The sequence below is a fragment of the Apium graveolens genome, chromosome 10, assembly GCF_009905375.1.
Source record: "Apium graveolens cultivar Ventura chromosome 10, ASM990537v1, whole genome shotgun sequence".
Classification (NCBI taxonomy): Eukaryota; Viridiplantae; Streptophyta; class Magnoliopsida; order Apiales; family Apiaceae; genus Apium; species Apium graveolens.
Window position 1 is genome coordinate 64,702,398 of NC_133656.1, and position 27,711 is coordinate 64,730,108.

Sequence of the window (27,711 nt, forward strand, 5' to 3'; positions counted from 1 at the left end):
AAGAGTGGAGCACTGGTGAGATATTCTTTTACTTCTTCAAATGCCTTCTGGCATTCGGGCCCCACTCAAAATTCTTGGACCCCTTGAGCACGGCAAAGAAGGATAGTGTTTTCTTGGCCGACCTTGAGTTTAAGCGTTGAAGGGCTGCCAGTCGCCCCGTCAGCTTCTGGATGTCTCGGATATACCTCGGAGCTTCCATATCAATGACAGTCTGGATTTTCTCTGGATTCGCCTCTATCCCTCGGGCATTGACCATGTAACCCAGAAATTTCCCACTTTTCATTCCGAACGTACACTTGTTCGGTTATCGGTTGATCCTTTTATCATCGAACATAGCTTTCTCCAGTCTACTCAACCTAATTCGGGACCCGCTTGGTTCTTCGTCCGAATCAGATAAATAGTAGGTCTTTGTCCGCTTCCTTTTGGGGTTTGAATCAGAGTCAGACTCATCTTTATCGTTATACCCCCTTGATATATCCTCGACTTGGTGACTATCACCATATTATCGGCCTCCAATGCTTCATAGAGCACTTTCTCGTGTAGCTCAATTTCTTCTCTCTGGAGTTGTAGAGCTTTCAATTGGAGTTCATCAGCCTCCCTTCATTTCTCCTAGGCTTTGCCTCTTTTTTTGCTTGTTCTTTCTGTTTATCCTTGCCCTTCTCCGCAGCTAGTTGTCAGCCCAGATCTTTAGCAGCAAAGCCTCTTCTTCGGAATTCAATTTGAGCACCCCATCAGCGTCAACTAATGACTGTTTTGATGTTTGTCCTCCATCAAGAGGAGAGAAACCAAGCGGTGTTTGATCGTTGACTGTGTTCGTCATTCTCCCAGTAACTCGTAACAATTCTCGTATTTCTCACAGACGGTGCCAAATATTAAGCCCAGATTTTTGGAGATGTAAGAACATCCTTCGGTCGTCCAAGAACAGCCTTCGGCTTAGACCTGAAAGGGAAGAGAATGTGTGGGATTGTACCCCCAATTCACCTCCTATGTGAGAACCAGTAATCTGGATGTAAAATTATGTTTGAAAATACAAGGAAGTGGAGAGAGTTTGAGTGTGAAGAGAGTTATGTCTTGTTTCTTACTTTCACTGTATTTATATAGGCCAAACCTGTGTGATTAATGTTCGCCCGTTATGCTGAAAGCACAGACGAACGTTGGAGGCGGAAATCTTGGGGGCATTTTGGTTTTGGTCGTCTTCCAACGGCAGGATAGAACCTTTGGGCCTTCCACTTTTCGCTTGGCGGGCCTTCGGCCTAAAATATATCTCGACCTCGAAGGTCTTCATTCATTGGGCCTTACTGGGCCTATAGCCAACATGTTAGTTCAGGCAGGTGCTTCTTGTTAGAGGCAAGATCGAGTTTCTGAAACCACCTCAAATAATTTTTTCTAGTATCCAGTGGAATCCTTTTGTCATTTTTTATGTGATGCAAAGACCAAAGATCATAAGAGGCGTGTTTAGCTATCCAACAGCTAAGTAAGACTGGAAAGACCTCTGTGGCTCCTAAAGCCTGTGTTTAGTTGTCCAACAGCTGAGTAAGACCGGAAAGACCTCGGTGGCTCCTAAAACCTCACATTCGCCAAGGTTTCAAAGAATTTAGATATGTTCTTATAAAGACAGGTCGTATTGATGACCAAGAAAACCCTGGAAAAGAAGTAAGCTTCATGGGAGCTGGATAGAAGGAAAAGAAGCTCTTAGCTAATGACTGGATGGACCCAAGAAAGAACCCCTTACATGCGAAATTATAGAAGATCCTCTTTCAGATCAAACAATTTCACACACGCACATGGTTGGCGCACTGGTTGATCAACAAGGGTTGCACCGCGAGGAGGTCAATCTTAAGTGTTGGAAGCTACTGTTAACCTTATTTTTGGAATGAAGAGTTCCAGCCTGATTTTTCTTCAGTTCTCGTCCATCAGCATGGGCATTTAAGCACTTTTTTTTGCTAAATTATGTATATATCAGCAGAGAAATAAGAACAAAGGGGAACAAAGGGATCTACCCTATGCTCTATGACAGGCCATAGAGAAAGACTATCTATAACCAATCTAGAAAAGATTGGAGATAGAAAGCAAGCAAAAGCAAAACCTACTACAAATTAGTACAATGAATAAGATCTGGCCTACTATCTAGAATTTTAGAAAACCATGCAGAGCTTTTGAGTCTAGCAATAACATCTTTCCTGATCCCAGTTAGCAGCTTCGTAGGACCAAAGACACCCGAATTATGAGCTCTAGCATTGCGCTCTCGCCAAATATGATAGCAAAAAACTTGTGCATAACAAAGAGCCACAGTGCTCTTGGTTTTATCAGGAAGAGCAATCAGATAAGTGAGAAAATTGATCCAGGATTCACCATCAATATTAATACCTAGCGAGGACATTAGATTGCACAAAATCCATTTGCTATAGGGGCAGTGAAGGAAGATATGAGAAGTCATTTCTCGAGCACAAATACACAGATAACATTGTTGAGAATCCACAAGACCAAATCTATGAAGAAGAGCTGGGGTGTGAAGCCTCCCATGACAAGAAATCCATTGGTGGTGTGCATAGCGATTAACACGAAGCCTATTCCAAACCCCTTGATGCCAAGAAATCAACTCAGCTTTGTATCTTATTGATTTCCAAATATGCCACGTGTTTGCTTTAGAAGCATCACTACCATCCCAAAGTAACAAATCAGGACCTGCATTCGTTGGTAGGGGATTAAAATTTGATAACCAATGCACCAACATTGGGTCTAAGTGATGACTTCTTGGATTTGCTCTTGGGAGTAACCAAATATCATTACGAATAATAGCACTGAGCTTGTCACAGTGGTGCATTCCACATTGAGATATAATGGGAGAAAACTGATTAGAAGCTAAGCAAGTATTCTGCCACCAAGGATCGAACCAAAGAGAGATCGACTCACCATTTCCAATTTTGAAAGACACAAATTGCATAGCTAAAGAACGAAGCTTGAGCACTTTCTTCCAAATCCAAGAACAATCCGTTGGTAATTTAGTAGTCCAAAAGTGCTTGCCTTTGAGCACAGTTTTATTTACCCAGGAGGCCCAAAGAGTAGTCGAATTTTTGATAATTTTCAACAAATGACCAATGATTTGTGCTTTGTTCCATTCACACATATTTTTCAGACCAAGCCCCCCTTCCTCACGAGGAAGACACGCTGTTTGCCAAGCAATCTTAGCACCATCTTTGTGGTTGATATTACCACGCCACAGAAATTTGGTGAGGAGAGACTGAATATTAGCATGGATAGTCCCTGGTAATAAAAACTGGTTGCACCAAAACGCTTCTAAAGCACAAATGACTGATTTGATAAGTAATGGTCTCCCAGCCAAAGACAAAAGCAAAGATGTCCAAGAGTTTAGTCTATTTGTGATTTTGGTGATAAGAGGCATACAGTCATTTACACATAGTTGTGTACTGATTAAAGGAACCCCAAGAAAACGAACTGGTAAATTGCCCCTGGGGATCAAAAGAGAATCGAACCAATTAATGAAATCACTATCACAATTGCACAAGTAGCTGTTGCTCTTATGAATGCTCGGATTTAGACCACTCCAAGATGAGAACTTTGCAATGGATTTCATGATATGCATAACAGACTCCTGAGATCCATGACTGAAAAATAGCACATCATCAGCAAAAAACAAGTGGGTCAGACCCATTTCTTTGCAACGCCAATGATACTTAAACCCTGGTGGAACCTTGTTGAGAAGTCCAGACAGAACTTGTATGCACATAGCAAAAATATAAGGTGACAAAGGGTCCCCTTGACGAATGCCCTTTGTCCCTTTGAAGTACCCATGAATAACACCATTTAGTTTAACTGAGAACTTAGTAGTGCATAAGCAAGCTTTGATCCATTTGATTACAATTTCTGGAAAATGAAGTCGAACCAAGATAGCCATTATAAAGTCCCAATTTAAAGAATCAAATGCCTTATGAAGATCTATTTTTAGGGCGCATTTAGGAGTGCCAGTACTCCTATCATAACCTCTGAATAATTCTTGGGCAAGCAAAATATTGTCAGAAATGGACCTTCCCGGGATAAATGCAGATTGTGCAATATCAATGACTGAGGGCATTGTCAATTTGAGTCGAGCTGCTATAATTTTAGATATACATTTGTACATGACAGTACAAAGTGAGATTGGTCTAAAATCAGCCATTCTAGTAGGAGAATCAACTTTTGGAATGATGGAAATGAGAGTAGAGTTTATACCTGAGGGAAGGAAACCAGTGTCAAAGAAAGACTTGATTGAAGCACAAAAATCAGGACCTGTAGTGCTCCACGTTGCTAAGAAAAATTCTACATTGACGCCATCAGGGCCAGGGGCCTTATTTTTCTTCATTTTCTTCAAGGTTTCAAGGATTAAAGCATCATGAATTGTAGCACTTAGAAGAGAAGCTTGAGTCTCCGTAATGACCTTACAATCAATAGATGCTAGATCAATGCTAGTATGAGTAACCTCTGGCCCCAGCAAATTTTTGAAATTATTAACAGCTACATTAGCACAAAGCAGTTGGCCATGGACCAAGGTTCCCGAATCATTTTCAAGCGCCAAAACTTTATTATGATTCCAATTTGCTTTACATTGTTGGTGGAAGAAGGAGTTGTTGCCGTCACCAATCCCCATCCATTTCACCCTAGATTTTTGCAAGAAGAAAGACTCTTTCTCAACAAGAACTATGTTAAGATTATTGATCAAGTCTTTTTCCAAGGTGCGAAGAGAAGGATCCCCATTATTAAGCATAGTCACTTGAAGGTCTTCAAGGTTCGCTCTGGCAACCAAAACATTAGAGGATACATTTCCATGAGCCCTGTTAAGTTGGCGAAGCAGCATCTTTGTTTCTTTAAGTTTAGAAGAAAATTTAGCATAGCAGGACCCTGAACAAAGTATAGACTAAGCTTTGTCAACAGTAGCATGAAACCCGGAAACATCAACCATATAGTTGTTGAAGAACTGGAATGGTTTGCTAAGCTTTTGAAGATGCATTGGTTCTTCAAATAATAAAGCATTGTGATCCATGAGTCCCCGAGGTTTAACAAACATATTTCCTTCAGTAAATAAATTAAACCAAACCCCATTTGTAACCATTCTATCCAAACGTTTAAGCACTGGATTAATGGTGCGCTTGTTTGTCCAAGTGAAGTTGTCCCCCACCGTACGGACCATGTCCAAACCACAGCTAGCAAGACAGTCTTTAAAGACTTGCATATCTGGAGTCCAGTGCTCCCTACCACCAGATACTTCACCAAGATTAACTACACAATTAAAATCACCAAGGAGACACCAAGGTAGAGTAGTAGTGCTCAAAGATAAGCAATAATCCCATAAAGGAACACGATCAATTGCATCATTGTGAGCATACACAAACGAAACCAAAATAGAAATATTTTTTTCTAAGAAAGTAGCATTACAAGTTACAACTTGGCTAGACATAGAGTGAGTAGAAATATCCCACATATTGGGATTCCAACCAACCCAAACACGGCCATTATAATGATGATTGTAGTTAAACAACCACTTCCAATCTCTTCTAATTTTCTTCGAAATAACCATAGACTTGTCATTCTTGACTTTAGTTTCGAGGACTCCCATAAAATTAATCTTATTAGTAGAAATAAAATTTTGCAACTCTTTTTGATGAAGGGCTTTGTTGATGCCCCTTACATTCCAAGATGCAAAATTCATTGTAAACGTCTGAGGCTCACTGGCTGAACAACCAGTTTAGGACTCCTTTTGTATGTTGGGCTTTTCCTGTTCACAACCTTGGTAAATCAATCCTCGTCAACCAAATCAGCATTGGGAGCTTTAAGGGCAATGACAACAGGGTGGATTTGGGCTTTGGGTGCTGCAGCTACTGGGGGCGCCTGTACGTGCTGGGGGGCTGCAGGCAAATACTGCACTCGAGTAGCATCTTGGCAACATCAATAGCTCAAACTTGTCAAAAAAATAACAATAGCTCTTAGAGGTACACTAGTATAGTAGTATGTGAGTCTTGTATGACTACAAACCCTTATGGTGATCAGGTTTCTTTTATCTATTGATCGGCTTGTTGGGCCGGCCCAACCGTTTTTTCCCTCGTAGAATAGACCAACTTGAATAGTTAATCTGAGGCTAAAACAACTAAACATAGAAATCAAAATTAATTGAATTAAATAAATTCATCCACATCAATTGATGATTTATATCTTAAATTTGATTGGCTATTAACCAAGTTTTTATCTCGTGTTCGGTGTGGCTGGGCAAATCAAATCTAATAACATGCCTTATTTTTGTTCCTTATTATTAAAATGACTAAATTTTTAAATAAAAATTGAAAGGAAATGAAAAATGTGAGAAGGAAGTGATGTTCAAAAAAGGAGAAAAATAAATATTTTATTGATAGAAATAGCATAAGACATGCAAAGTGGAGCCTTATAAAAAAGACACATGATAAATGTTCTAGTGTTTTAAGGCACCACTAATTCATTGTTGAAGCACTCAATTATCCAAAATGCCTCAAAATTTAGTTTAGAACAACAATTTAAGTCACTTTTTTAATTGCTCTTAACATTGCTCATAAGTTAAGTTATATGAATATGAGCCTTCTGGACCAGAATAATCCCACCTAAAACTAGTGACCTTCTCCATTGATACCAAATACTATTATTGAAAACCTAACCTTGTAGCATAACCAATTATGAATGCTTTTGATACATAGTACATGCTAATTATTCATTCAATTTCAAATGTTTGCAGAAAACAAAAGCATCCCCACTATTTACTGTCCTGCATAATTTGGCAATGGTATGATCCACATTTTCCAGATTGTGAAAGGTTTCGAGTCCCACCATTATCAAACTTTCTTGGGTGGCCTTTTCTTGGTTATAATGAAATTGAATTGACTTAACAATCTTTATCCATTATAACAACTGCCTATATATGATCCATCTTCTGTCATCTACATTATAAATGTCACACACTAATGTTTAAAGAAAATCACATACACATTACATTACCCTCATATAACATTCTTGTATCCGTAAGTGTGCAAATCAGTTTAAGGGACCCTAAAAAACGCACGTTTCTGGCCATCGAATTTGGTCAGAAATTAATCTATCTTTTCCCACCATTAATCATTGGTTGGAAATGAGCAGTCGAAAATGTGCATTTTTCTTGTAGTGGTATGTATCGTCCGCCTATAATCAGAACACCACTTTATGTGATCAAGCTAGTTGAGCAACTCTGAGAAAACTCACATGGGGCACCAGAAACACCAAACTTCACTGTTGCTCCTTAATTGACCAGTCCTTATAATCTGTCCTTATGAACTGTTACCCAAACTTTAAGTACGATTGATGTATCTGTAATAGGCTTGCAACTTGAATACTTTTGACTGAACAATTAATCTGGAGATTTTTTAACTAGGAATGGTCAAAAATGCCTGATTTGAAAGAATACATAGTCTGATCTAGAAAGTTATAATACCAAAAGTATATTGTACGAATATGTGGTGTATATGGTGAAAGACAATTGTTGAGGGTTCCTCATTATGACTTGTTTGATAATTTGCTCAATATGCAGCTGGTCCATCGTACACTTGCTGCCTCTTGTTGCAAATTATTGACTCCCAATGCACTATACAGGAATACAGGTACATGCACAAAACTGTTAACGCTCCAAAGTCGTTAAGGTTAAGGTTCAAACCCTCGACATCCTGTAAAGGGAGAACGGGAGATACTACTTGACATAGGACAGGGGAACTCAGTCAAATTGTTCGACGACATCTTTAAATGGAATAGTTGTTCATTTATCAGACTGTTCCATCGTGCAAATGCTACCTCTTTTTGTAGTAAGGTTCATTGTTTAAAGTGTGTATGAATGTACAATATGTGTGTGTCCACGTATTACTTTATTGAGTTTCTATCTTTTTGAACCGGAGACATGGATAGTGGGAGTTTGGTATTTGGATCATGAGCCTGCAGGCAGTGGCAGTCAAGTAAAGTTAACAAGTTATAAAACAAGGTACATAACGCCAGCTAATATTAATTATTAATTATTTACCTTATCGACTTTTAGTCTTTGATTTCAAGTTGTTGCTTCTTGTTCTCTTTCGTTTGCCCTTATTCTCCCAAATTTCGACTTCAGGCGTGCACGTTGCATGTAATACTAATAAATTACTCATCGGTGATGAATGCTGCTGTCGATTAAACGTATCCTAGTCCGATAGGCCTACGATCCAATGACAACCAGCTAGTCAAGTGATTTGATGTATAAGTAACACAGTGACAGTCAAGCTCCAGTGATCAGGTGATACCTTGAATACTCGAATCATTGGTGTTGAAGAATATATAATCTCGTTACACCTTCTTCTGATACTTTAAGGTTTTAGAGTGATCGGTTACTTACATGGTACTAGTACATAATGTTAGAATAATATAAAATCCTGGAAATGACCATTCTTTAACATCTTGAGGTTTTAGAGTTACTGGTTTTTTGACATGGTATCAGAGCTCAGACATGCCACTCTTCGACCCATAAATGGGTTTTCGAGTGAGGGGGACCGTCATTTTCTAACAACTTGAGCTTTTAGAGTAAGCCTGGTCTTGGGAGTCATTTTCTCCGAATAGTTTCTCTATTCCTAGCTTTGCTTGCATCTCATTCTCAGTTTTGATTTTACAATTCTAATTGGTTGGGAGAATCTGCGTTAATTCGTTTATTAACCGGAATATCTCATCATATATTAACTATGAAGGCAACATCATTATTGTAGAACACGATCAATATGTTATATGTCACCGGAGTGTTACTTTCAACAAAGATTAAACACAGATCTAGGAAGAAGTTTTTGCCTTAATGCCTTGAAAACACTTTTGATAGTTCTATTTTTCTCGATAATGGTCAATTACAGAAATTTAAGTACTCCCACGTTGATCTCGCCACTAGGACAACCTCTCTTCTTACCGAGACATGAATATTCATTATGCTACAAAGGTAAGGATAAAAGAGCTGGAATCAAGATTTAAGATCGAAACTTCTGTCTGCAAGCTTGACAAGTGACCTCCATGCACATAGGATCAATCCTATGAATAGCTCTCTCTTTCAGCTTCTCGGCCTTATCAACCTCCTCCTTAGCTCTCTCCCACATATGCCTAGCACGCGAGAACTCCGATTGAGCCAGCTCCATTTCTCTCCTAGTTAGCTCCCTCACACGCTCAGCATACGCCTTCTCCAATGCAGCTAATCGAATCTGCTCGGACGCTTGCCATTTCAGCGTCTCGGCATGAATATCGAGATTCGTACGATCCAGTACTGGCCTTGACACCGCAGAATTATTACTTTCTGGTGGCCTAAATGGCCTAAGGCTTATTGACAGTTGAAGATCTAATGATGGTGTATCAAATAAATTGTGCTTATGATGGTCTTTCGGTGACCTGATTTTCGATTCGAGTGGCCATCTCGGGATGCGTGAAGGAGATGAAGAAATAATGGTGCAGGGAGTAGGGAGGAGTTGCAATTCCTTGTGATCTTGTTCCATTGAAATGAAGAGGAAAAAGAAAAAGTTGAAGGGAGCAAAGGTGGTGATAGAAAGGTTTTTTGTGGAGTGATGAGAACTAGCTACTGTCTCTATATATAACAAGCTTAATTTACAATGTCTTAAATTCCCGTACTGCCCCGCACTCCCATGCAATTATAGTGCCCGTTTGAAAAATCTTAAAATAAGTAATTTATGATTTAAAATGATTAAGTCCGTTTGAAAAATCTTAAAATAAGTAATTTATGACTTAAAATGATTAAGTGCGAAATAAGTGATAAGTTGATATATACTTATAAGTTTTATAAGTGTTTGGATAAATTTACTTATAAGTCAGAATTTTTTTTACTTAAATAAATTAAAACAAATAATTATTAAATATAATTATCTTAGTTCATGAATCTTAAATTAGAAAATATTTAAAAATTTATATTTTAAAACCAAAACTTTAGAAAAAAGTGAAAAAATGAAAATAAGTTGGAAAAAAATACGTCACTGCCAACTTTCAACTTATCAGCTTATAAGTTGTAAATTCAGCTTATAAATTGGGTCGGTAAACACTCGTCGATAAGCTGTTACGGACTTATAAGCTATAAGTGACTTATAAGTATATTGCCAAACAGGCATAGAGAACTGTAAATTTGGTTAAATTTGGTTATAAGGATCTGATGACTCATCCCACGCTCCCCGATATTTTTATGACTTTACTTAATTAAATTTTCCCTTATTAATTTTAATTTGTATTTTCATGGAAGCATGATCAACATCATCCCTAACATTGGTTAATCATTTTTTCCCTTATTATTTTTATTTGTATTTTTAGTATAAAATCGAATCATACATTTCAAATTCAAGTTTGATAGTAAAAATTGTAATAGTGTAAAACCGAATACTATAAAATTCGACTTTATTTGTAAAACTCAATTTGAAGGATTTAGAAAATTTTCAAAATATTGGCAAGCTAAGATATGATTCATAATACACCGCTAATTAAGTATGTTTGCATATCGTAAAATCGATCATTTGCATTATTATTACAAGGTTTGTATGGACGTAATAGGTATTGCAGTAATTAAAATGGAAGGTTATTATGGTAAAATTAGAGTTTAAGGATACAGATTCCGTTATAGCAGCCAAAAATGAGGGATAAGTGGGGAACGGATCGCGTTATTTGGCAATGAGTAGCTTTTTGTTCACCTTCATGATGTGCTTAGTGTTTTGTTTTTACTTTTCCCTCTTTTTTATTATTATACATTGTACTTTTTTTAAATTAATTAATACTAGTGTTACGTCAACATAATGCTAAAGGACCACCGTATAAATTTTTATGTTCTCTTAATAACATTACTTTTTGTAATACAAATATATGTTAAATTGTAAAGTGTTGCAAAATATGATTTTTAGTTTTCGTGATGTGAATGTGGGTTAGAAGTTTTATAAAATGCACGGTGCGGTGCGAGTTTTGATTTTATATTTAAGTAGTGTTGTTCAAATTGCACCATAGCATATATAATATTATAATATAAAATTTATATATTATATATATATATATATTAAATTATATAACTTTATTTATATACTATTTAAGTAACGTGATAGTAGATATACAAAAAATGTGATGTTAAAATAGGTTTATTTGAAATACCATATAACCTATCAAGTTACAATTTATTATAATTTTTAGGTTGATATTTTAGAAACGCGTAGATCGCATTGCACTAAATCGTATTTATGTTATGTAATTTATGCGGTTTTTCAGTTAAGTGGTGCGTTCGTGGTTTGAGAATTTAACCAAACAACTTTTACTTAATATGTGATTTTAGATCAAAATTGAACCCGCGAAATGCAAATATCCTTGAAAAAGTGATTAATAATCATTTTTAAAAAGATAAAACCATAGTCCCGCATGTTAATTACAAATTTTGAAATTTTAACTACAAAACTGCTACACGTTATATTAAAAAAATTTGACTACAAAACTCTATTATATCCGCATATTCAACAAACGAATTTTTTTAAAGGGAAACGTACAAATATAAAAAACCCTCAAATCCTAAAATTCTCTCAATCTTGAATCAGGCTCCATATCATCTCTGAGGGGTTTCCATTAGCTTTCACCGGTGGAAAGCTCCGACCTATTCTTCTTTTTAATATTGTTAGTTCATCTCTTAGTTCATCTCTTATTAATCTTCAATAATTTCCCGATTTATTTGGGTTTTATTTGTCTCTCCTTATGAGAGTTTAGTTTTATTTGATTTGTTTACGGTTCATCATGCCCGATATTATAGATCTGCGGAATTTTTATGGTGTTGATTCGGTGATAAAAGTTTTTATGGTGATACATTTGTGGTCGCTTGCTCAAAATAATAATTGGAGGATTATACCATGTAGATATCACTTCAAAAAATCGTTTGGTTGTCTATCTAAGAAGAATGATTCAACAACGATACAATTATGCGTTTGTCCAATTTCGATAATATATGCCGTATGACTTTTCATTATTGAATTATTTTTATTTTTTTAAATATAAACAAACGAAATTTTATTTTATTAAATAATTTATACGGTGTTCGAATAAAAATAACCGTAAAAAATGAGGTGCAAATTGTGATACTTTTGTATCCGAGAAATAATGACATTGCACGTGCGACAAAATTTGGGCCGGGCCGGGGGATTTTTGGTGGCCTGACTTTATGGTAGGCCCATGTTGTCGGCCCCCATAATATAAAGATCTTCAACAGGGTTTTTTTTTATTTAGAATAATAATGGTAAGACTTTTATTTAATTAATCAAAAAGTATCCACGCTCTGGGCAGCTTAGCATGTGGGAGGGGCACGCAAAAGAGATTATCTCAGTTTTAACCATGTTTAGTAACTAATCATTATGTCGAATCAATTCTTTTATTTTATTATTAGTGATGTCATCAAATTTTGTAAAAATAAATTTTATTAGCTTCTGTGAAGAATTACATTGTTTTGTGTTTTGATTTGTAAAATGTATTGATTAACTCTTTACTTTAATTTAGTTAAATAAGATTAATGTGATGTAAGCATGTAGGGATCCGTAAGTTTAATATTAAATCAAATTGTTTATGAAACCATCCATATGGGCAAGAAGATATGTGCTCAGTAAATCTTTCTTTTATAAACATGTACCCACTAGTTTTTGTACTTTCTTCCTCTTCTTTTTCTTTTCTTATTTTGTCCTAGCATCTTTTAAATAAAACTTTAATATCAAAATTTTATTTACAAAAATGAAAATTATAAAAATAAACGGGGTTACTGCACCGTTAATTTACCTTAAAATATACATAAAAGTGATATGGAAAAGTAATTTTAGACCGAAAGAGTGCCAAGTCATTTTAAATATTCGATAACTTTAATTTTCAATTCGAAAGTTTATTCATGCATGGTTGCATTTTGTCGAAACAAACATGATTGTAAAATTGATAATCGGTACTAGTCGGTTTAGGTATCTATTATGGATTAATCGTCAAAAAATTGAATATATTTAAATATTATTCAATATATTTACCATATTTACTACTCCTTCCGTCCCGATAATTTCTTAACATTTGAAATGAAGAGTTCGACACGCATTTTAAGGCTCTTATTTAGTATAGTTCCATAACTTATTTTTAAGATTTCCTTTTTTTGAATAAAAATTTAATGTTTGAACTTTTATTCAGAAAAAGAAAATTTTAAAAATAAGTTATGGAACTATACTAAATAAGAGTCTTAAAATGCGTGCCGAACTTTCAATTTGAAACGTTAAGAACCTAGTGGGACGGAGGGAGTATGAAATATATAATTCAAAAATAATTGATAAATATTTATCAAATTTCAAAAATAAAATCAATCAAATGTTTTTTTCAAGAATTAATCCGGGATTAATGGGAATTTTTTTAAAAAACCGGTGATTTAGAACACGGTGAAAACAAGCAATATTGATATTGATTTCATGAGCCTAATAATCAAGTGCATGAAAATAGAGTGATCAAATAATTTGAGAATGAAATTCAAATTTCAATATTATTATCACAAGTAAATCCCTAACATTGTGGGTCATTCCCATCCATCGCACATCATATGATTAAGACTCTTAATAAGATTCACAGGTTCATGCGTCCCCCTTTCAAGATAACCCTTTTCATTACACTTTGATATATGTTATTAAAACCAGTAATAGTGGGTTTAACCAGTAAAAAAAATATAGCCATGTCACTCCTGCCTTTTATCAACATATCCTATTGCAGCATTATTTTATTGTAGTATTATTTGTCTCGTTTCCAAAAATAAGACCGAGTGTTGATGGTGTCTGGTGGGTTTAATTAGCAAAAAAAATATAGCCACATCACTAGTATATTTCTCGTTTATCAACATAATCGGGGATTTCACCAACTTTTTTCGTGTAAAACCTCAAATCCTTTATTTTGTTTTGTTTCTTTCCTAAAGTTATATAAAATCTAGTAATTAAAGTTTTATAAAATCAAGTAATCAAGTTATAAATGTGCGAGGTAAACCGGTAACAAGTTGCGCCGTCAAACCTTGTTAAATCGCAAAATCTAATCGTTGAAATACATATTCAGCCGACCATGCTGTTATTACATTCTTGTTCATAACTTTTTGTACTATTCTCGGAAATTCAGTTGCATATGAAATCAAAAATCCAAATATATCAAAAGAAAATTGTATAAAACTATGTTAATTATCCTTACGTCCGATCATGCTTGTTAACCTTTATTTCAGCTACCATAATTGTCGTCTCGCCAACTTTAAACACCTCGTTACTAAAAACGCTGAGTGGGGAAACTTCTGTAAGTTTAGTACAAGTATTTTTTTTATGCATTTCAGTTGTATAACAAAACATCAGTCGGTCTAAGAGTCGATCTAACATCCCTTTGAAGGTTAGAAAGTTCATCGGTATCTCTTTCTTAGCTGAAATCTTTGCTCTCCAAAAAATATCACAAAACACATATTTGGCCATGCATGTCATGACAATATTCAAAATCTAATTATTTTTTTACAATGAACAACATGTTCTCCAAAAACATCATGTGAGATAAGCATAAATGATAATGTGCACCCCCTGCAAATAAAAGGATCATAAGTCCATAACGCATGATCATCTGATACTCCGCTGGCGTCATACATTGCCTTAAATCTTATATTGGAGTAATCAATAGAAATTTTCACAATATATGATTCTGCAAATCAATAGACTCTACCCGAGAGGCAACAAAATGCAAATAAATTAGCATCATATGCAGTATACACACTTAACCCGCCTGCACGAATCGGTCAGATAGCTGACCTCCATTGAAGAACACCAAAATCAGGTCCTTCAAATTTCACAATATTATCCAAACCTTTTCTCAAGGAAGCATCAAACCGAGCAAAGACCTCTACAAACATTTATGGCTGACAAGAATGTCTTTCAATGTTCTTCCTTTTTGGGGATATATTTATACCGATTTGGTTTATTTTTTAAATCTAAATTATTGAAGATTCAAATGAAGTTTATTGGATTGAAGAGGTGGACTATCTCTTACTATTAGTTTCATTTTTTTTTTACAAATATAGAAAGTTTTCATTAAATTAAATATAATACATCTGGGACAAACCCCCAACTGTCGATACAACCAGGTGGTAAAACAAATAACATACTAAAAACAATTAGATGAATTTTTTCCTGATCGTTTAACACATTGAATTTTAAAATTCTTGAAGCTTAAAACGAAATCAAAAACATCCCAAGCGATCCAAATTGCACAAGCATCTCTGAAAATAGCAACATCGCAATTGACCATATCACATAAATACTATGGTTAACCCAATGTTCAGAAACACCAATCGCATAAAATGAGATTGGAGAAACGGCACCACAATTATCTACATGCCGGACACCAGGTATAGACATGCCGAAGGCACCCCAACTATCTACATGCCGGATACCAGTTATAAACATGCCGAAAGTGTAAATCCATGAAAGATGAACAATATTTTGTTGTGAAAGGTGAGCTCTTGCAATAATCACCACTATCTCAGATTCGATGCAGGTTTTGCATATCAACAAAAATATCAATAAATTCATCCTCAACAGATCCAACACCAAATAAACCCAAGCATGACTCAACAAAAACATAACAAATACTCCAAAATAAGAGACAAAACACACACATTCTAAGAGGAGAGACACGCAAACACCCAAAAAATTAGGTTTTATTGAAAAGAAATTAACGAGAATAAAAGAGAATGAATGGATTGGGGCTTTCCACCGGAGAAAACCGGTGGAAGCCCCTCGATTTACTTGAAAATGGACAAACCTTAGGAGAGGGGATGAAAGGAGGAAGGCGGCGGCTTCTTGGCAATACTCATGTCCCCTTTTAGTAACTGTTTATTAGTTTCATTTTTTAGATCTAATATTTTTCAATGAATTTTTAATTTTGGTTGCTCTCCTTTTTGAAAGGTTGTTTGTTCACTCATTTATTGCGAGTGTTGATTCTAATTTAGTGAGAAAATTTGTATGAGATTACAATTATGATCGATAGTTCAAACATGTTCTAATGAAGCGGGTAACTATAAATATATTATATCCAACCTATTATTTGATGGTCTCCGTTTAAATACTAACGATATGATCTATTTTATATTTATTCCACTCGATCATTTTTGTAAATGTCGTATGCTAATTTTTTTTAAGAAAATACTAGCAAAGAAAATATAATTGTTATTAGATCTTAATCATCGAAACTTCGTGGTTATTCGTTTTCTATTCAAATGAAGTTTATTGGATTGAAGAGGTAGACTAACTCTTACTATTAGTTTCATTTTTTTAGATCTGATATTTTTCAATGAATTTTCAATTTTGGTTGCACTCTTTGGTGATAGGTTGTTTGTTCTATTCTTGATTGCAATTGTTGGTTTTGATTTAATGAGAAAATTTGTATGGGATTACAATGATAAATGATAGCTCAAACATGTTCTAATGAAGCGGGTAACTATAAATATATATCATATTCAACCTATTATTTGATGATCTCCGTTTAAATACTAACGATATAATCTATTTTATATTTGTTCCACTCGATCATTTTTGTAAATACCGTATGCTAGTTTTTTTTAAGAAAAGACTAGCAAAGAAAATATAATTGTTTTTAATCAATGTAATATAGTTTTAATAAATTATTAGAAATTAATATGGTACATGGACTTACAAATTATAAGCCCACTTAAGTCTATCTATGTCCTCGTCAGTGCGTCTGGACTTTCACATATGAACACTGGACTGGACTCTTACCAAGTCCAGTTAAAAAAGCCCAAAATCTTCCCGCCAATTAATCATTATATCGTTTTGGCGGCTATTTCATTTTTTTTTATTTATCATCTTCTTCTCTAGATTGTTCGCGCAGCACTGAAACCAAAGCCATGAATTCAAGAGACCTAACCATAATCTCAACGGCTAGTTTTCTCGGTGCTCTCGTATCGGCAATCTCAATTCGCTTCTTATTCAACTCTCGAAATCATTTATCATCGTCCAACGACGTCGTTCGAGCTAAATCTTCTTCTCAGTCTCCTTTCGATCCTGCCAAACGCAAAGGGTCAGTTGACTCTCCTTTTTATTGTTCTATTTAAATTCGATGAAATTATTGTGACTTCGTAATTGTTCGTGTTAAATTATTTAGATAATTGTTCAGAGTAATGCTCCGTCCCAAAATAATTCTCAAAAAAATTCGAAAAATGAAACGCGTCGTCTTTTAATTTGTGTGATATTAATACACATGAGATCCACCTCATTTAGGAGTAAACATCGAATAACACGATAATAACTCATCATTAACATTTCTCAATTGTTAAATAAGCTCCTTTTATTATTATTTAAAGAGTAAATTACATAGTGTTGACCGTATTTTACACGGATATTCAAAATATTGGCTAAATTTTCAAATTCTCAAAATATTGGCTAACTTTTCTTTCCGCCTTTCAAGAACATGGCTTTTGTCAACTCCCGTTAAATCTTCTCCGTTAACTAATATATTTAAAGCGTAAATTGCATACTGGTGGCCATACTTTACACTTACTTTTAAAATAGTGATTACACTTTTAAATTTTCAAAATAATGACATATTGTCATTATAGGAAGAGTTTTAAAGAGTTCTCCGAGATTGATCCTAAAACGAGGTGTCGATTAACAAATCACTGTCACTTTGGTTATAAGTTTTTTCAATGGGTGGATATTCTTCTCCGTATTTTTGCTAAATATTTTATTCATGTTTTTGTGTGAGGAGGTTGAAAAAACATAGAAGTAGGACACTTGATTGAATTAGAAGAAGTGAGAAAACCGAAATTATTTAAGTTGTGTTTGTACCTATTTGTTTAGCGATATCATATGTTTTTTTGTGACGATAAAGATGTGAGTCCGGGTAGCAATTTGACAAAACCATTCTTTTAAAAGGCGAAAAAAGATTTTAACAATTTATAAAAGTGTAACCATTGTTTTGAAAATAAGTACGAATAATAGCCACCATTCTACGCTTTAAATAATTATTTAATGGTGAAAACTTAACAAGAGTTGACGACAACCATTTTTTTGAAAGGCGGAACAAAAAATTGGCCATTCTTTTGAAAATTTGAAAATTTGGCCACTATTTTGAAAATCGATGTAAAATGCGGATTGACATTTGATTTACATAACTACCCTGGTAAAAGTAAAGAGAAATACTGAGTTTTGGGATCCTTTGAGATACGTTGCATTATTCTAAAACTAAATCACGTGATTTCACTATCGAAAATTCATGGATAGTTATGTAATTTAAATATTTGAAAATAAAAGTTTGAGTTTAAATAGTAAATGTAGGAGTTTATTATTGTTTTTTAATTAATGTAACATGTTATTGTTGGAAGCAAATTATAAAAGAATTGATGGCAGGTATATCTCATGGGATGATTATTTCATGGCTATTGCATTTTTATCGGCTGAGAGGTCCAAAGATCCCAATAGACAGGTGTCATTTATCTCTACATCTTTCTAATTTTGTGCATGTGTGTGCGCGCGCTTGTTTGGGTTTAAGAGGTATTGTAGCTAGCTAGGTAGTTTAAAGGAGTCGAATGCTACTGAGTTTGGTCACATTTTCTATGTTTTCGATATTGAATTTATTTCGACTAGGTATATGCTTATGGATTAACTAATGGATGTGAGTGGAATATGAATTACTTACAAACATTTCATATTCAATGCAAGCCAAATGTAATCACTAAATTGTACTAGTGAACGAGAAGTCGGGTAGTAGTACTCTATCTCCTGTTTTGTCATGTATATTATACTTATTCATTGTTTTTTCAAGTCTTTACATGTCCATATACGCTTAGTCTTGTACTAGTATGAAAGACTTGAGTCTTCGAAAGATGTAATCTGATTTCACTTGGATAGAAGCTTTCGTTATTGCTGGAATTTGACTTGACTGTTACATCATTTTCTTTATTGTTGTTCAGGTTGGTGCATGCTTGGTTAGTGAAAACGGGGTAATCCTTGGTAAGGCCGGATAAAGGAGAATGGGGTTCCTGTGTTTTGAGCTTTTAACTGTCGTGTTGATAATTTAACTATCTGTGCTTCCTTATTATTACCTCTGAAGTATGAGGAATATACTTCCCCCGTCCCATTTTACATGTCCTTTATGAAAATATTACGCATGTTAAGAGAAAAGTTAGTTGGATAATGTTTTCCAAGTTATACCCTAAATTAATACATTAAAAAATGAGAATAGAGTTTAGTTTAAAAAAAAGCCAAATCTTGGAACACTAAATGTAGGGATAGTTTTTTAAAACTATATTTAATTTTGTATTGAAAGAAGAGATGGATACGTGATATGGGACAAAATCATTTTTCAAGGACATGTATAATGGAACGGAGGGAGTAATCTTTTTCAAATGAAAGGATGTCGCTAATTAATTGAGCTATTTAATAACAGTAAAGTTTGTGACACTGTCTATGTTATCTCTCCAGGCATTGGATATAATGGCTTTCCTCGTGGATGTTCCGATGACAAACTTCCTTGGTCAAAGGTTGGCAGATGAATTTGATCTTATTATTGTCGACAAACTGATGCTAACTCATTTGACCTTTTATATTTCAGAAATCCAAGACTGGAGATCCCTTGGAGACAAAATATCCGTAAGTTATAAGCTTTCATAGTTGTTTTTATTTTTATAAATGTCTAAAACTAGGATTTCCTGCAAATACATATCATGCTCGGTAGTACTTCTCTGTGCTCACAGTTCAGATTTGTCCATGTATTCTTTCACTCTTGAATTGTATTTTGGTGTCTTCCAGTTATGTATGCCATGCTGAAGTCAATGCTATCTTGAACACAAATCATGCGTCTGCTGCAGGGCAAGTTAGTTCCCACTAAGCTGCATTTATTTCACTGCTTTCTTGTCTATAATTATTTTGTGACTCTGACTGGCAATTGAAAATCCATTCAAGCAACCATAGTGCTAAATGCTATCTTGTCTGTAAATATTATTTGACTCTGACTGGCAAATTTAAATCCATTCAAGCAGCAATAGTGCTAAATATGCTACATTGTGCTATTGCAGAGGCTATATGTTACAATGTTCCCCTGCAACGAGTGTGCCAAAATCATAATTCAGGTGATAAGCTTACTCTATACAAATTCTATATCTTGTACTCCTATACAGTCATACAGGAACAAAAATGGTGCCTCCGATGTTATCTATGATAAGACAATAAGTTTCTCATTGTTTATACAAGTGTTATCGTAACAGCTTTTAAAACTCACCCGGGAAAAAGGTTAAAATATTGGTGGCAATCAGCTTATACAATTAAAAACAATGTGCGGGTAAAAACTTTCTAGTTTGTAAATCCGCTTTTGGTAGCATTACAGATCAATGGTTTAAGGTGGGAATTTGCAGTGGCTTCCTCATTCAAATCTTATTCAATAAGATGTAAATTCGCTTTTGGAAGCATTACAGATCAATGGTTTAAGATTGGGATTCGCAGTGGCTTCCTTATTTGAATGTTCTACATTCAAATGATGTTGAACAGAGTTTTTCGCTTACCTGCCAAACATGCAATTTGAATATTTTGATGCATATTTATGATGGGGCCTCTCAGTTTCTTTTCATCATGATCATGTCAATTATCACATTTATTGATGCCAATTTTAGCTTACGGCACTTGACTTTTATTTTCATAGATCTTTTTTGATTTCATTGTTTGTTTCACTGTTGTAAATGCAGTCCGGTGTTTCTGAAATTATCTATTTTGTTGAGAAGAGGTTGGAGAATTCGGAATCCGCCTATGTTGCATCGCACAAACTGCTGTCAATGGCAGGTGTTAAGGTAAGCTGCAACCCTTGCCAACCCAAGCAAATTAACCTATTATCAATATATGATTATCATATACTCGGCCAGTCTGAACAACTCGTTTCTAATTACTGCTTTCTGTCTAATTTCCGAAATGAGCTTTGTGTAGTCCTCTACCTTTAGTAATTGCAACATGGAACTTCCTGGATCATGTGTCCTGTTTAGTTACTTTGTGTTTCAAACTTATATTTATTATACATACATAGCTCTGATCTGATTCTCTAACTCTGTTTCAGGTAAGGAAGCATCAACCGCGGATGGATCAGATATTGATCAAGTTTGATGGTATCTAGAAATCTATTCTTAAATTGTTGTACTCAGGTTTTACTGTACTGTGTAAGGTAAGCTAATAGCTTTTACATACTAGTGAAGATTGTGATATGTTCGACTGCAACATGGCATAAATCAATAATATATGCTGACATCACATTAAAATAGTAGTTATGAAATGCAGAAGCCTCTTATTCTGCATTCACATCTTATTTCTTTTTTTTTTCTCGAGCATCAAACTTGCGTTGTTTTATGGACATTTTATGTGACAACTCGAGACAGATCTCTACCTAAAATCACGCTCCCGTATTGTGACCAAGAACAAGGTGTTCGAATTTCTCCACATTGCATGTAATGTCGCATTTTACATAACAAACATTTTCAACATTAGAGCCAGACATTCATTGTACCCCTTCTATTGCTGCTCCATAGTCCATTCCTTTTCTTTTCTGTTTATTCCTTTTTACTCTTATTTTCGCGGCTGTTGGGCCTTTATTATTCCTCATTTCTACGATCCATGATATGGTTTGGGCTTTTATGCGAGAGGGCTAAACTTCAAATGTTACTATCCATGTCCAGCTTTGATTAATTTTATATTGGAGCCATCACCGTAAGAATTAAGAATCTAATTAATCAATCATGATTATGTATTCTATAGTGTTATTGAACCACTTCCATCTTGTTGCATGCTTTTGTTTGGCATCAATGCAATAATATATACTTTGGAAGCAATAATAGGCTATTATTTCATCGAAGTAGTTTGTGGGGTAAATTAACTGGTGTACATGTATGATGTATCATTAGTTTAGCTAATCATGCAAATCTTTAGTTGCGAAGTCAGCAAGCCAAATATGACCCAGTTCATGCAGTCTTCACGCTTCATCACTTGGATTCATCATGTTTCTTTAACGCTCTATCAAGTCACGAGAATGGTAAACATTTTAAAGGAAATATAGGATATGTAATTGAATTTAGAATGGGGCAAGTCACGACAAAAGAAATCGAATTCAATCGACCAAAGCTTTGTCCCTGTTAAGTAACCAGTTACTGCTCATCACTCGAAATGGAACACCGTCATCCATTTTTGGGATATTACAATTAATTGTGAGAATGTTGGGGAGAATGATCATTTTCGGGATCTTATATTTTAACAAACACTATAAATTTAGTGGAACTCGTACCATATTTGTCCTCAATTCCGTCTCTATCTCAGACCTAGTAAATTCATACAATGGCTTTCGAGTTCCTTTAAAATAAACGGCATCTTGGTTTTAGTCGTTATGCAAAGTAAAAGAAAGAACTAGACAATTCACTAGCTTTATTTCTCTATTTCCATTAAAATTTGTCTCACGAATTCTTGCAATCTTTCGGTGACTTTCAACTTTTAGAATATGTTCCGTTCCGTTCCGTCTTGACCCCTTCCAAGTTGCAGTCGCTCCGGGATGCCTTCTTTTTAGTTATTCCCGTTAAACGAGAAATGATAGGTTATCCAAAAAAATTCCCCAAATACTGTTGCGGTGTATAATAAATATCAAATTTTCTAAATATAATATGAGAGTCCGCATGCATTAATATGCGCCAACAATTTAAAATATATCATGTGTTTGCCACATCATTTGATGAAAATTTTGGGGAGCCTAGCACTACTCTATATATTAAGGGTTTGTATAATGTGTAGTCATGCACATATGCTAAATATTAAAATTTATAAATTTGGTACATTTTATTGGTGTGATTGTTGTGAATCCAAGAAGGGTACATCATTATAAGGAAGTGTAAGCCAATCAAAATAAGCTAAAATTAGAAAAACAGTTATACTCTCTCCGTCCCGATTTACTTGTCCAATTTGATTTTTGCACGTAATTTAAGGTGCATTGACCCCATATCTCCGTTATTCATTTTTCAAACTCTTTTTTGTGAATAAAAATTTAAGATTTAAATATTTATTCCCAAAAAACAAATTAAAAAAATGATCAACAAAAAAATACAATCAAAATTGACAAAAAAAATGGGAAGGAGAGAATATAAATTGTAGTAAAAGCCTTTTTATACACAAGTACGTTAGAAGCAATATTGAGAGTCGAATCATTTGTTACATACTCCACAATACAATACTTATGTGAGTTATCTCTATTTGTAGTGTGCTACAAATGTAAAAGATTTGTGTTCCAACCACTCCTGCCTACAATCTTACATCTTATCCATATCTATGTATCTTCCGTGATCCCTTCTCGGCTGGCATGAAACTATTGGCTTCACAAACTACATTTTTTGTGTTTTTTTTATAATTAATTAATTAATTAATGTTTAGTAATCTCTGAATTATTGATTGCACAAAATGATTGATTATGTAGAACGTAAGCAACCTGATTAGCATGTACAAGAAAATTATTCTAAATTTTATACATTAATCGAAATTATTAATCAACATACACAGATGGGCATCCCGTTGGACAACACTCTCGCATCGATTTTGTCTGAGAGGGTAGATTTATTGTTATTGTTTGAATTTGAAAACATGCAAGTTTTAGGAGTTTAATTTGGCAACTTAAGTTACCACAACATTGCAAGTAAGAATGCATAAACAATATTTGTTTTTACTTAACAAACAATCCAAGTGAACTATTTGAGGAAGACCATGACCACACCAAATATTGCCGTACAACTTTTGTAAATGCAGTCCCACAAACAATTCATAAATCTTACTAGCTTAACTTGATATGCAAAACTAGCACACTAGTCAACTTGTAGAATGCGTGGTGTCATGTTGTATATAGCGACCCCAATTTTGAACACAAATATCTTTGTGGTACTTTGATAGTTTGATTATGTCTACACTAAATTTTATCAACGGACATGCTTTATATTGTGCACCCAAAAAAATTAGAGATATTTAAAAAAATCGAAACCCGAAATCCGATTCGATTCGGAAAAAAACCCGAAAAGTGTGATCCGGAAAAAATCTCAACCCAGCCTGGTTTGTTTTTTTAAAATCGTTCAAAAAATTTTAAAAAATTTTGACCAATACTATTTTCAAAATTCGTATTATCATGATAATTTTTTTTGAATAATGTATATTATTATAAATTCAGCTAATATATTAAATATCATTAGGATATAAAATTTACAAGTGTATGTTCAAATTAATCATTCCTATAAATATTCCATATACCGATATCACTATCTCAACTGATAAATTTCGATATATAAAATCTACGACCCACTGATAATTCCGTTACTGAGAATATTTTCTTATTTTTGTTAAGTAAAACCTGGTTTAAATAGCGTCCTAGCATTACAAACTTATTTGTCGGATTTGTGAAGAGCGGATCCAGAAATTTTTATTTACAGTGACACCTTACAAATTTTAATAAAACATTTTTATATTTTAAATTTTGAAGAGATATTTTTATATATTATAAAAAATTAAAAAAAATTAAAAACTTAAAATTTAAGTTTACGGGAGACACGTGTTTTTCGCTAACTTTTAGTAAATATTTCGTGCTTGTGAATATGGCAGTGAAATCAATAAATTTGTACAAATTTTGGCCAATTTGTCTTTGAATAGAAATGGAAGCGCCAAAGAAGTAGGATCAAAGTTTCGTATCGGTACACACTTTCTACTTTCTACGTTTTTTTCCTATTGTATCTGAAATGCGTGTGGTGAATTACCAAAATTTAAAAGGCTGCTAAGTTCTTGTCACGTGACCTGCGTGCAGAACATAATACGGCAATAATTTGATTTTTGATTTTTGTCACTTCTTTTTAATATTCTTATACTGTAGTTTCTAAACATGCTATTTTTTTATTTTTTATTATTTTTTATTTTTTTTTATCTTAGGTAACTCGCAGCCGCTACCCTTCGGGTGCGCACTGGGTAAACCCTACGGGTTCACGCAATAGCCTGCAAACCACGTGAACCAACGTAAACCGCATTTAAGCGACAGACTTTGACTCATGAGGCATAATCATAAATTCTCCTTCCATGGGATTCGAACCTGTGACCAAGAGGACAATTTTCCTCTTTTTAAGCAACTGAGTCAACCATTACGGGCAACATGCTATTTTTATTTAAATGTGATCCGAGTGTATTCATGTTTCCAATCAATTTTTGCGTAGTGTTTAGAAATGATTTGCAAGGTTAAATTGAAAATATATAATATGGTTAAAAAACTATCCAAGGTTGAATCAAGGAGGAATTTGCATGATATATATATATATATATATATATATATATTGTTATAAATATCCGTATTTGGAATATATTGGTCAAAATATTGATTTAGGATTAATCAAAGAATCGGTAATTGATCGAAAGAAAAATCGGATTTATTTTAATAATTTAATTATGTTTAATTCAAAACACCTACTTCATTACTAATTTATAAATTAACGTATATTTATTATAGTACACAATTGATAGTTATTTGAATTTAATTAAAGTTAAATTTTATATTGAAAAACTTATTTTCAATAGACCGATCAAGAAGAATACATAGGGATTCATTGTATTTCAAAAATCGGATCGGTTACGTACCTCATAGAAGATTAATCGGGGATCGATTGATGAAATCGGGTATTTTCAGAACGTGTTACCGTGTATTGAAGAAGAAATATAATTTATTTAATATTATCACGTATAGATATTTAGATTTGTAAGAAAATACTAAAAAATGTTTAATATTTTTAAATATTACTAGTGTTTATTATTTAAAATTTATTGATTTAGTTAATGTAGATAAAATGATTGTAGTCAAAATATATCCAGAATCATAAGAGGGTATAAATATATATTAAATAAGACATGTACTCCTTCCGTCCTGTATATATTGGTCACGATTCCAAATTCACAAAATTAAATATTAACATATTTAAAAAGTATTAATATATATAATACTTAATTTGCTTTAATATAGAAATATGACCAACATTTTTAAAATAAACGAATAAGAAATTGTAATCAATATAAATCGGAAATTTTTAAAAAATTGAATCCCAATAAACCGTACATGTTTATTGTATGAAGTAGGGCCCGTAAGTATGACTTAATGAAGAAGATAAAATTGATTACCAAACAAAAGTCATGCAATTTCATATCCCATTCTTGGCCTAAGCAGTTGAGAAACCATTTGCTTATGCTCCAACCACAAACTCCCCGTGGATGCATTCATTATTTTCCGGCAAAGATTAAATTATCACATATCCCTAATCATTAATTATTTATTAAAAATATCTTAATTATCTATATTAAGTTATTGGGTAGGGTTGTTGATATTAATTTTACTATATAGAGTAAAAAAATTATGGATACTACTGTTTAATCAGAGATCTCGAAGACTACTTATTTTTTCAATCAAGATACTATAAGATATATTATTTTGTGAAATATGGTCTACGAATATCAGTAATTGATTAAAATTATTGAAGTTCCTTTAAATTTAACAAGTATAATATGTATGTTCTGCAAACTGAACAAATTTTCTGCATACTAAACATGTTTCGTAGAATAAAATATTTTATAATAATGATATTAAAGTTTTTAAATTAAATAATTATCTTTGCATAACATAATTCTCAAAATAATAAATTTTGCAATATTTTTATGCAAAATTTTATTAGCACAATATAAGTGATATCTAAGATTTTCAACAAAAAGTTGGTTTTCATAAAATTTTACTCTTTGCTATATAAGCTAAATACATGTTTAATCTATAACTTAGTCTTAAAATATTGTAAAAGCTATAAATAGTAAAGGAGTTGGAGATTTGGTAACAGTTTAAATTTCATTTACTCCGGGAAGAAAACAAAAGTTGGAATAATGATAAATTAGATTTGCTCGAAAATCGAATAAAATATTATTACTATTTATAATTCCGTCATATTTATCTACTTTGAGAAGAAAAACAAATTTTCAAATGATGATAAGTAACTAGAGAACGATGATTGGAGTCAATACATTATAGGGTTATAAACAGATATAATTATTATTAAATATTACTCATTTAAACAAATTGGAGTAATCACATTTGAATATAATTTGACTTGTGTGGATACGAATATCACTCGTATCCCCAGAAAAAAAGGACATATTCAATTATTATTTTTTAATTTGAACGATTGTTGAATCAAATATTATCATGATTCTGTTATTTTATTTAGAGTAATATGAATAATTAAAAAATGTTAAGAAATTAAGTGGAATTGTTGAAATTTAGTTTTAGTAAATTTCGTCTCTCCCGTGTAATTTATCTCCACTCACGTGAATTCGAAATCTCGTAAAATGGAAAAAATGTTTGAGATGCGATCATATTTTAAAATTCCATCTACCCGAATTAGAAAACAAAAACTGAAATATTGATAATTAATTAAGAAATAATATTATAAATACGTATTTTTTTAGGTTACAAACAAACGAGTAGTCGATGAGATTTGTGTCATAGTACGCATCGAATTTGACTTGTTTGAAAACGAATATCACTCATGTCCATACAAAATATAGATAAATTTAAATCTCACTTTTTCAATCT

At 33.5% G+C, this 27,711-nt stretch overlaps 2 protein-coding genes across 2 annotated transcripts; one reads left to right on the plus strand and one right to left on the minus strand.

Annotated features, from left to right (window-relative positions):
* Positions 1 to 9,017: 9,017 nt before the first annotated feature.
* Positions 9,018 to 9,533, minus strand: LOC141690627 (protein indeterminate-domain 14-like). The gene has a single exon (XM_074495410.1). It carries the CDS (start codon positions 9,531 to 9,533, stop codon positions 9,018 to 9,020), a length of 516 nt encoding a protein of 171 aa, XP_074351511.1.
* A 7,397-nt stretch (positions 9,534 to 16,930) lies between these two features.
* Positions 16,931 to 21,396, plus strand: LOC141692556 (uncharacterized). Its single transcript, XM_074497428.1, has 9 exons — positions 16,931 to 17,130; positions 18,459 to 18,534; positions 19,022 to 19,061; positions 19,533 to 19,591; positions 19,663 to 19,700; positions 19,860 to 19,923; positions 20,126 to 20,179; positions 20,789 to 20,890; positions 21,151 to 21,396. Exons 1-9 carry the CDS (start codon positions 16,958 to 16,960, stop codon positions 21,205 to 21,207), a joined length of 663 nt encoding a protein of 220 aa, XP_074353529.1. The 5' UTR covers positions 16,931 to 16,957; the 3' UTR covers positions 21,208 to 21,396.
* Positions 21,397 to 27,711: the final 6,315 nt, after the last annotated feature.